Consider the following 10,613-nt stretch of genomic DNA (forward strand, 5'->3'; position numbering starts at 1 on the left):
GCCCATCATGTTTAGACTTACGGCTCACTGTTCGGCATCTGGGCCCTATTTCTCGTATCTGGTAATTTCCCCGGATGTCAGGGTTTTTGGTTACTCAAAGCAAGTTTGTCAAAATCACCATAGCAACACATCCAAACATGTGAACCTGCTCCAGCGCAGGCTCATTCAGTCTAGCTCAGGGGTGGGCAAACCTTTTGGCTCAGGGGCAGACGGGCCGGGCCGGTATCAGATGGATGAAGAGTGTTTGTGTGAACCAATATGAATTACAAGTAAAAGCCAATAACTAAAAAGTAAAGAAACCGTTTCAGTGGAAACAGTTGTTGTTTTTGTTGGTCCAGGGCGGTGCAGTCCCGTGGGTTTAATGTGCGTTCGTTATGGAAAAATACTCTGGATGCAGGCAGTTCATTTTACAACTCTAAAACTCTTGCAGTACGAACCCCGTCTCCAGCGACAGAAAGTGACATGCCAAATTCAAATTACCGGAACTCTTCGAAAGTAAAGGATTGTGAACACTAAGAAGCAGAGCTTTCCAGTGGTATACGGTACATTACGGTCATCACTTTCCAATGGTATGCGGTACATTACGGTCATCACTTTCCAGTGGTATGCGGTACATTACAGTCATCACTTTCCAATGGTATGCGGTACATTACGGTCATCACTTTCCAATGGTATGCGGTACATTACGGTCATCACTTTCCAGTGGTATGCGGTACATTACGGTCATCACTTTCCAATGGTATGCGGTACATTATGGTCATCACTTTCCAGTGGTATGCGGTACATTACAGTCATCACTTTCCAATGGTATGCGGTACATTACGGTCATCACTTTCCAGTGGTATGCGGTACATTACGGTCATCACTTTCCAGTGGTATGCGGTACATTATGGTCATCACTTTCCAGTGGTATGCGGTACATTACAGTCATCACTTTCCAATGGTATGCGGTACATTACGGTCATCACTTTCCAGTGGTATGCGGTACATTACGGTCATCACTTTCCAATGGTATGCGGTACATTACGGTCATCACTTTCCAGTGGTATGCGGTACATTACGGTCATCACTTTCCAGTGGTATGCGGTACATTACGGTCATCACTTTCCAGTGGTATGCGGTACAACACGGTCATCACTTTCCAGTGGTATGCGGTACATTACGGTAATCACTTTCCAATGGTATGCGGTCAAACATTACGGTCATCACTTTTCAGTGTGTGGTACATTCTCAGCTGCCTTAGGAGCTTGCTTCCAAGATACCATCTCCCTAAAAAGAATGCCCTTTGACCTGTAGGAGGCAGGGTCCAGAGGGTATGGGTTAGAGGTTTGTCTCCAAATATTCTCCGCTTTCTGAGAAGATCGGCTTATAAGATACCGTTCCACATAGTTGCCCTTTGACCTGTTGGAGAGGGGTCTGTCCCTGTGCCCGGGAGGGCACCTGTTAAGAGGCCTTTGTGTGACCTTGTCTGTTAATCTTGATATATGGTACACATTCCTGTGTCTGAAAAGTAAGTGTTTAGATTGGGGGTTCCATTACGGTCATCGCTTTCCAGCGCTATGCGGTACATTACGGTAATCGCTTTCCAGCGGTATGCGGTACATTACGGTAATCGCTTTCCAGTGGTATGGCTGGATTCGCAGCCTGATCCACCAGCAGAAAGCACGGCACGCAGCGCTGTGACGCTTCTCCGTTCCGGACTTGAGTTTCCAGAAGCACGATGTTTGTGTGCGCTCTCCTGCAGCAGAAAGCGTTACAGCGGTCTTTAACCTGCCGTGCTTCGGGAAACTCAAGTCGGGAACGGAGAAGCGTCACAGCGGTCTTTACTATAATTTATAATAATTATAATACTCTGCGGGCCGAATTAAAAAGCCCAACGGGCCGTAGTTTGCCCACCCCTGGTCTAGCTGGATAAACTGGCCACGCCCCCTGAAGAAAATGGCCACTCACTTCCTCATTGATGAAGGAGCAATATTAGTTATATTAACATGATGATGACTTCCTGTACAAGCGCTATCCATTCTGCCCACAAGGAAGCAATTATTACAGACCTTCTGGAGCCTACATTGAACACCACACGCCACATTGACTGTCTCACAGACTGTATGCAGAGCCTTGTTGTACATTGTACAGTGTGGTACATTGTGGTACATTGTGGTACATTGTTGTACAGTGTGGTACATTGTTCTACATTGTAGTACAGTGTTGTACATTGTTGTACAGTGTGGTACATTGTGGTACATTGTTGTACAGTGTGGTACATTGTTGTACAGTGTAGTACAGTGTGGTACATGGCGGTACATTGTGGTACATTGTTCTACAGTGTCGGCGATGCGGGAAAGCCGCCATATGCCGTGGTTTTGTTGGAACTCATGGATGTGTTCATTACGTTCCCTGGCCATGTCCCTGTAAATGCAATAAAAGTTCTATATGGTCATCTCCACATACATGAATATACACATATATATGATCTACTTGTTCTGATAGAATTGAGATAGTTATGTTAAATCTCATTGGATGATGCATCCCATTACGCCGACTGCCAGCAGGCACATTTAAAGAATGAGGCACTAAAAATGAGCCAATACATTTTCCCAACACTGATGCTGCGTAGATTCATGAAAGTCAATGCACGGTTGTATGGATGCGAATAAAGTGGATTTTCATCCATTTATCTAGACGTAGTCGGTGAAAGTCACCGAGCTGTGTGAGCCTACAGGTGATGTTATGTATAAATATATATATATATATGATATTAATGTTATGAACCCAAACACGAGGGCATTAGATGTTTTCCGACATTTGTGGGATGTCCACAACAAGTATAAAGTAGAAATAGTGGTTATTTCTTCCATGGTGGATGGTGGAAATTATAACTGCTTCCACAGAGATAAGCCACGCCCCCTCTCCAGCACGAGTGAAGTGAATGAATTGATTCGATTTTGCCATGATTATGGTCTGGAATTCCTCAAATACATTCATGATCATCTCCTGCTCGTCAGCGGAGAAAAAAAGAGTCTCTTCCTTTGAGTTTATTTGCCTTTGTGCTGTTAGAAAATCATGTTTCAGTATCCTGAGTACTAAAGTCTGGTTCAACTATCCTGATTACTGAAGTCTGGTTCAATTATCCTGATTATTGAAGTCTGGTTCAACTATCCTGAGTACTGAAGTCTTGTTCAACTATCCTGATTACTGAAGTCTGGTTCAACTATCCTGAGTCCTGACGTCTGGTGCAACTATCCTGAGTACTGAAGTCTGGTTCAACTATCCTGATTACTGAAGTCTGGTTCAACTATCCTGAGTACTGAAGTCTGGTTCAACTATCCTGATTACTGAAGTCTGGTTCAACTATCCTGATTACTGAAGTCTGGTTCAACTATCCTGAGTACTGAAGTCTGGTTCAACTATCCTGAGTACTGAAGTCTGGTTCAACTATCCTGAGTACTGAAGTCTGGTTCAACTATCCTGAGTACTGATGTCTGGTTCAACTATCCTGATTACTGAAGTCTGGTTCAACTATCCTGATTACTGAAGTCTGGTTCAACTATCCTGAGTACTGAGGTCTGGTTCAACTATCATGATTACTGAAGTCTGGCTCAACTATCCTGAGTACTGAAGTCTGGCTCAACTATCCTGAGTACTAAAGTCTGGCTCGAATTAACGAGATTGTTTGACAACGGACATTTGATCGACTTAGTTGAGCCATGTACGAGAAATAGGGCCCAGGTTTTGCACTCAATCATAATACAGCTGCAGTGCCCTCTCCAGGTAAGTTACTACATGTATTGAAAAGTACCTCAGAACAAACGTTCCCCGTTTTAACTTTCGGCTGCTAAGTTCTATAAAGTTTAACACATCAGATGACAACAGAAAGTACTTCAGATAGTATTAGTTTATGTCAGATATGATTTATTATTAATCATTTCTCCAGAATGTACCTTATTACAACAGGCAAATAAAATGCAATTCAATACACAGAGCATAATTGTTGAAGTGTTCATCATTTCAAATCGATTACATTTTCTAGCAAAAAGTAGACGTTCCAGTTGAAAACCCTGCATTGAAAAATGTAAACTGTGTACAATGTAGATATATATATATATATCAGCTTTTCATGAAAATGTATTTACATTGTCATAATAGAAGATTTAAGAAAGTACTTTGGCATTTGTAGTATTCCGGTTTGCTGCAGAATTCTACTTTTCTATCGGTGGTAATGGAGTCAACGGAGGTAAACGGTTCGTTCACAGAATATCGTCACCATTAGTGTTGTTTTCCACCCGCCCCCCCCCCCCCCCCCCCCCCCACAAAAAAAAGCAAATAAGTCCTCCAGAGATACATTTGTACAAAAGATTGCTGTAATAAGTTTCACTCTTTATCTGACACACATTTATGCTCGAGCTTCTCTTCATCAAAGCGATTTAAGTCTCTGCTTTTACGATCATTGTAATAAGGGACCCAACTCACGGATTCCAGCCTGGCTTTGCGTGTCAATACTCTGCAACAGAGGGAGTCTGACCTCAATTCTTTAAGTCTGTACAAACAACTCGGCCATTTCTTACATTTGCATAGCCACTAATTATTCATAAAAATAAAAAAATAAAAAAAGCAACAACAATACAGAAACACAACAACGATATTCCGTCAGTAGCTGTCGGAGCAGAAGAGCGAGCCGAAGTTGTGACTCCACTTCCTGTCTTGCTTCTGCTCCGCTGGCTTCTGTAACTTAATCTCTCATCTAATCTACAACCTCCTGTTCAGCATTTCTTTTACAGGTGCAGGACTACATGCTCCATTAGCGATGTTACACGTCGTAATGCGGTTGTCTTTTGCTAGAGCCATATATGTTTTAAACTGGTATCGGATCAGCACCCGAAGCCCAAGAATAGGTAAGTGTAAGTATATCGCATTGGGCCTAAATACGATATACTTACACTGAAAAAAGGTGGATCAGTACATTACTAATTTCTATATACAGAGTGGGTCTTGTCTGACTTTGGGTGGTATTAGTTTAGGCCTGGTCGTGGTCTCTGGTCTTGAGATTATTGGCGTTGGAGGAGTTTCTCTCCTTTGCCTACTTTAGTCTCGAGATCTGCTTTTTCTTTCGTGGCTATTAGGTATTGAACTCGTTGCTTCCAGCCCACCTTGGCCTCAGATTTCTCTCCTTCAATGAGCAAGTCGATGTACTCGGGGGCGGAGAGAGGATTTGGCTTCAGTGCTATCTCTTTAAGTCTGTTTAGACACTGAGCAGAGGTCTGAATCAGTTTCAACAGATTAGCCGCCGCACAATCATAATTAGTCTTAAGTTCTCCCATCCATGTCTCAACAATTGTCATACCCAATGAGGCTGCCTTGTACTTTCTTTTCAGGTCATCTAATGTTCGTTTTTCTTTAACGTCCTTATACTCCCATCTGTACTTCTGATTAAAATGTTGACTCCAGAAGCATTTACCTGGGCACTCAGTACAGTATCCTTTTGATCCCATTGCACAACAATATTTTTTGTCCTCATCATTTGGGTAGACACAACTACGATGGCAGGTGAAAGAACACTGCTGACAATTGGTGATGAAAATTCCAGTTCCAGAAATGTTTTCTTGAACAGGCTTTTTGATGCTGATTTCATACTCAAAGTTCTCATTTCTCTTGATCTCGCTCTCATACATTTTCACTACTTCAGATGTCTCTTTAATCTCCTCAAGTTTAGCTAACCCATATTTATACTGCCTCTGCACATTTTCAATTGTATTCTCGAGCTGCTTTCTCTCCCTGAGGACCTCCTTCGTCATGTTCAAACTTTTGGTCTCTATGATATTCAAAGCAACAAAGAACTTCTTCATGCTTTTTGTCCCCATGTTCCAGAACATCTGATCAAAGCCTCCATCTTCATCTTCATCATCCCCACTCCTGCCTGCTGCAGCTGATCTGTTGTCTGCAAACCACGCTGAATTGTTGAATTTGAAGTGAACCGGCAGCCCATTCTTTGTTTTGGGACACGGGACACCTGCTTCGTTGATTCCCTCTAGAACTGGTGGTTGCTGGGGGTCTGCGAATGTCACCAGAATTCTGAGGTTTTCTGCCACATCCTTGCCAAAGATTGAGAGCACAGAATCAAACACATATTTCTGTGATGGTGTGAGTCGTACTAAAGCAGCCTGAGCTACGAAACACACAGCGTCAATGTCACTGACACCATGCTTAGCAGAGAAGAGGTTACGTAGCTGTTCTGCGATCTCTTTGTCTCTTACTATGCCTCTTGTATCCCCAAAGCCTGGAGTGTCAACGATGGTCAGAGAGAAAGGGATCTGAAATTCCTCCTGGTAGTTGACTTTGTACACAGTGACTTCAGAAGTCTGGCTGTGAGCTTGTGATCTTGTTTGAGTCTCATCAACTAACTTAAACCGAAATGAATCCTCCCATTCCACACCTAGAATGTAATTGATCATTCCGTTGATCAGAGTAGACTTTCCTGCTCCGGTGGTTCCAAGAAGCATTATTGTGCGATTTGGCCTCATGGTTTCTTCACCAAAACTGAATGTTCTGCATCCATCGATCTCCATATCTTCTTCCTTCAGACTCAGTTTGTAAACTGAGGGAGATTTAGAATTCACCCTTTTGCTTTTTCTTTTGAGGATTTCTGTGAGACTTGTAAATCTAGTTGTGCGGACACGAACAGTGATGCTTTCTTTGCTTCTGCCGGCTAATCCACAATCACATCTGACCTTGACAACATATTCTGTCCCTGAGTGAAGTCCTGAAATGAACGTCTTCTCAGCCCTTGACATCGTTTGGTTCCATTGGAGGTCTTCGTCTTTCCCCCCGTTGTCTGTCTTGGCGTACTCCACGATGTAGCTCATAATGTGGACATCCTGTCCAAGCTCAGCAGGTTTCTCCCAACTGACTGATATCTCTCCTGAGTGTGCTTCAACTTGAGGTTCTCCAGGAGGGCTGCAAGGTAAGGTTTTAATGGAACCATTGACTTCATTGGCCGGCCCAACACCTGCTGAGGTCACTGCTCTGCATCTGAACACATAGTCTGTTTTAGGACTCAGATCGCTCACTGTGACTTCTTCTTTTGATGCTGTCTTCTGTTTCCATCCTTCCTCTCCACTGACACAGTACTCAACAGAGTAGGAGGTGATGTTCTCTACTCCAAATTTGGGTGGAGAAATCTTCAGTGTCACACTGTTGTGGTTGATCTCAATTACTGTTCCTGCTTCAGGCTTTGAAGGCGGCTCATAGTTCTCATTGACAGACACCACATTTTCATAAAGGTAGATGCTTGAACCTTTCTGGGCCTCATTTGGTAATCCCAAGGTCAAGAACGTAATGTTCTTGTTCTCCTTGTTGGCCTCTGCAAAATCACTGAAGAGCTTTGCTTTCTGCCTCAATGTATCTGTGACTTTGTGGGAAAAGAACCATTGTTCCTTCTCTAGATCCTGAGTGTGTGCATCTTGAGGGATGCCTGCTGTTTGTCTTAAGTAGTGTGATAAAGTGGAGAGGTACGATTCATCACTCCCCAGTGAGGTGAAGGCAAAACACATCACGTGTTCTGCACTGAGAATTTCTTCATGAAGATCATTTTGAGATGAAAGGATTTTGGTGTTTTTCATCATCTTGGTGAAATACCTTAAAATATAGACTTCTTTGTCTTTACAGTCCATCCACTCGTTCAGGTTGTTGCTGTTGAAAGGAGAAGAACGTCTTTCCTTCAGGATGTCTGCGAGCACAGCCTCCTCTTCTCCTCCTCCGCGGATTGATGGAAGTTTCTTTGCCAAAGTTCGTTGGAATTCCTGTCTGAACTCGGAGCACATCTCTTTAAAGGTTTTTATCTTTTTGCCAATCTGTGGGAACTGCTGTGCAGTGGTGGTTCTCAATGCATCTTTGCACCTCATTTCCAGCTCACTGAAGTCCTCCAGGACACTCTGGGATTCTTGAACTAATCTTATACTTATCTGACGTACGAGTTTAGCAGCAGTAGAATCTAAACTGGTCAATGGCAACAGCCAGACCTTCATTGGTACGGCGTTCTCTCTGTTGGCTCCCAACAGTCTCGGCAGACTTTGGTAGACTTCTACTGCCTCCTGAAAGGACACAGGGTTCTTTTCAAGAGAAAAGTCTCCATGGAATTTGCAGGAGAATTTATCAACATATTCCCTGTCCTTGTCTTTCATCTTCAGGGCACCTTCACCCTCTATCGCAATGCTGGGAATCATCTGGATCATCACCTTCAGGTTGCCCTGAATGTCTTGATGAGTTTCTGTTTCAGACACCTCACGGTCAAAGACAAAGAAGGCTTGAGCCCCATAAAGAACAGCTGTGACTACATGTGTTGCTATTCCTTTCTCAAAGACATACGGATGCTTTATATTGACACTTCCAAGATGATTCATGGACAGTTGCTGGAACTTTGTGGTAGTTTTGTAGCTTAGTGTTACTCTGGCCTGATGTCTGGAAGTCTTACTGTCGTTCAGGTACTTGGCCGATCCTTCAACCTCCACCAGTCCACCTAAGAAACTTGCTTTCAGAGAGGCTTCAACATTTAGTGCTGAAGATTTATCCTCAATAGACTCAGATGCAACCATATCAAAACTATTGTTTATATGTGGTCTTTCAACAATATGACTTGTCAGGTCTTCACGGTCCCACAAAGTAATTCCTGCAAAAGAAGAAACAAAAATCAAATTCAACTTCCAGAATCAACCGGACAGGAGAAGGTGCTGTTATGTCCTACAAGACTGATTGAAAAAGATCTGACATGAAACATTGTTGAATGTGACTTTAAAAACAGAAGGTTTGGTTGTGATGCATTTAAGTATCTTTACATCTCAATTCTTACCAGGGACGAGGGAGTCTGTGCGGCAGTCGTACAACATGCCGAGGCTGAAAGGTCGGCCGAGCGCTGCCACCTCTATTGTCCCCCTGGCTTCTGAATCCATCGTTCAGTCTCAACTGGAAAGAACACAACACTTCCTTGACTAACGTATTTAGGAATATCATGCCCAACCACCCTCTCATTTTCACTTTAATTTGATTTACTCATTTAGATTAACATTTATTTCCAGACTTTCATATAAAATAACTAAGACAGGATTTCGACCCAAGAGACCGCTGTTTGTGTCCTGCGTAACCAGAACTTGACGTAGTTATTTTAAGTTACATTACATAATGTTTTTTAACCCAAAACACGATCTTTACCTGAACTCAAGTACTTTTGTAGCCTAAACATGACCAGGTGTAGTGATGGGCGGTATGACCAAAAGTCAATGTGGTGGCTGGGGCATGGTTAGGCTCAGCTGCGGAGGGGTGTGGGGGACTGATTCAGGGAACAGGTGCCAGGAATAGGCCTGATTGGCCTCAGCTGCAGGGAATCAAGGCCTGAGTGACTCTTCCCTATATATGGTGCATACAGGTGGAGGCACGAGAGAGAATGAGCATAGTCACGGGTATATTTCGTAATATACTTTATTTACTTGCAGACTGTGTCTCCGGTTCACCTGGCCCACTTCCATCAGCGGACACTCCCTCCGGACGTGTCCGGCCTGCCCGCACCTCCAACACTCCTGCCCTGATGTTTGAGGGACCACTGTGGGTTGGGAAGGGTGCCGGCCTTTGCTGGGGTCGGAGGACTGGGGAACCGAGGGAGGGGCACCGACTGAGGGGCCGGTGTGGGCCATGCCAGGAGATGCGATAGGAGCCTCCTCTGTGGGGCCGGTGTTAGCCGGGTCGGAGCCAGCATGCTGCCGCTGTCCCCCTGACCGCAGGGGTAAACTGCCAGGTGGTCCTCCGCCAGAGTGATGGGCGACCTCCAGCGAAGTAGGGCGGTGACAGCAAACGTCGATGTTCCGGCCGGCAGACCCCAATAAACTGCTCCAGGATGACCCTCTCTGCCACCGCCCGCGACCCTCCTGGGCTCCCGGGCTGCAGCCACCTCGTCACGGCGTCCCTCAGCCGTTGTGCGTACGCAAAAGGCCGGTCGTCCGGCGCAGCCCCAGGGCCATTGTCTGCGCCTCCCCTGTGAGCACAGGAACGAGGTGGACCACCCACGCCACCGCATGCCTCCGCCACCGCATGCGGCCACCACCGCATGCCTCCGCCACCACCAATGTGTCCAAAAACGACTGCACGTCACACACCACCGTTATTTTATGAAGTGCCACCCCATCAAGGAGGAAGGGTTCATAGGAGCCACAGCTGTCCGGGCGGAGAGCTGTTCCAGGGCGTGAGTCTGCCTCTCTGCCTGGGCCAGGAGCAACCCCAGGATCTGGCGGTTTGCCTCTGCATGGTCCCGCAGCATAGTTGCAATCCCCCCGCATCTGCCGCCGCACAATAAGTTGCTGGGTCGGCAGATCTGGGTGCGTTTCGATACTCTCAATGTGTGTGTGTCCTGTGTAACGCTGCTAGCTGTCACATATGGGTTTCTCCCCCCAGCACCAAAGGATGAGCACACACAGGGTATTCTATTTGTTATTCTATTTTTAGAGTTTCTATCAAGTTTAGTTGATAGTCAAGGTTATTATTGTAGGAGATTTTAATATCCATGTGGATGTTGATAATGATTGCCTTAGTACTGCATTTATCTCATTGTTGGACTCGATTGGCTTCTGTCAGAG

At 44.9% G+C, this 10,613-nt stretch overlaps 1 protein-coding gene across 1 annotated transcript; it reads right to left on the reverse strand.

Moving 5' to 3' along the window:
- Positions 1-6,022: 6,022 nt before the first annotated feature.
- On the reverse strand, positions 6,023-8,939 carry LOC117751102 (verrucotoxin subunit beta-like). The gene is made up of 3 exons (XM_034562656.1): positions 8,840-8,939; positions 6,723-8,659; positions 6,023-6,046 (listed from the first exon to the last, which is right to left on the reverse strand). The coding sequence occupies exons 1-3, from the start codon at positions 8,937-8,939 to the stop codon at positions 6,023-6,025; spliced, it is 2,061 nt and encodes a 686-aa protein (XP_034418547.1).
- Between the last annotated feature and the right edge of the window lie 1,674 nt (positions 8,940-10,613).

The sequence above is a fragment of the Cyclopterus lumpus genome, chromosome 3, assembly GCF_009769545.1.
Source record: "Cyclopterus lumpus isolate fCycLum1 chromosome 3, fCycLum1.pri, whole genome shotgun sequence".
In the NCBI taxonomy this organism is placed as follows: Eukaryota; Metazoa; Chordata; class Actinopteri; order Perciformes; family Cyclopteridae; genus Cyclopterus; species Cyclopterus lumpus.

Excerpts from the sequence above, each read along its gene's own strand:
- LOC117751102 (XM_034562656.1), bottom strand. The coding sequence starts at position 8,939 with ATGGATTCAGAAGCCAGGGGGACAATAGAGGTGGCAGCGCTCGGCCGA. Across the intron at positions 8,660-8,839 it reads CACAGACTCCCTCGTCCCTG|GAATTACTTTGTGGGACCGT; the intron begins GTAAGAATTGAG and ends CTTCTTTTGCAG. Across the intron at positions 6,047-6,722 it reads GGACAGAATATGTTGTCAAG|ACCCCCAGCAACCACCAGTT; the intron begins GTCAGATGTGAT and ends TGACATTCGCAG.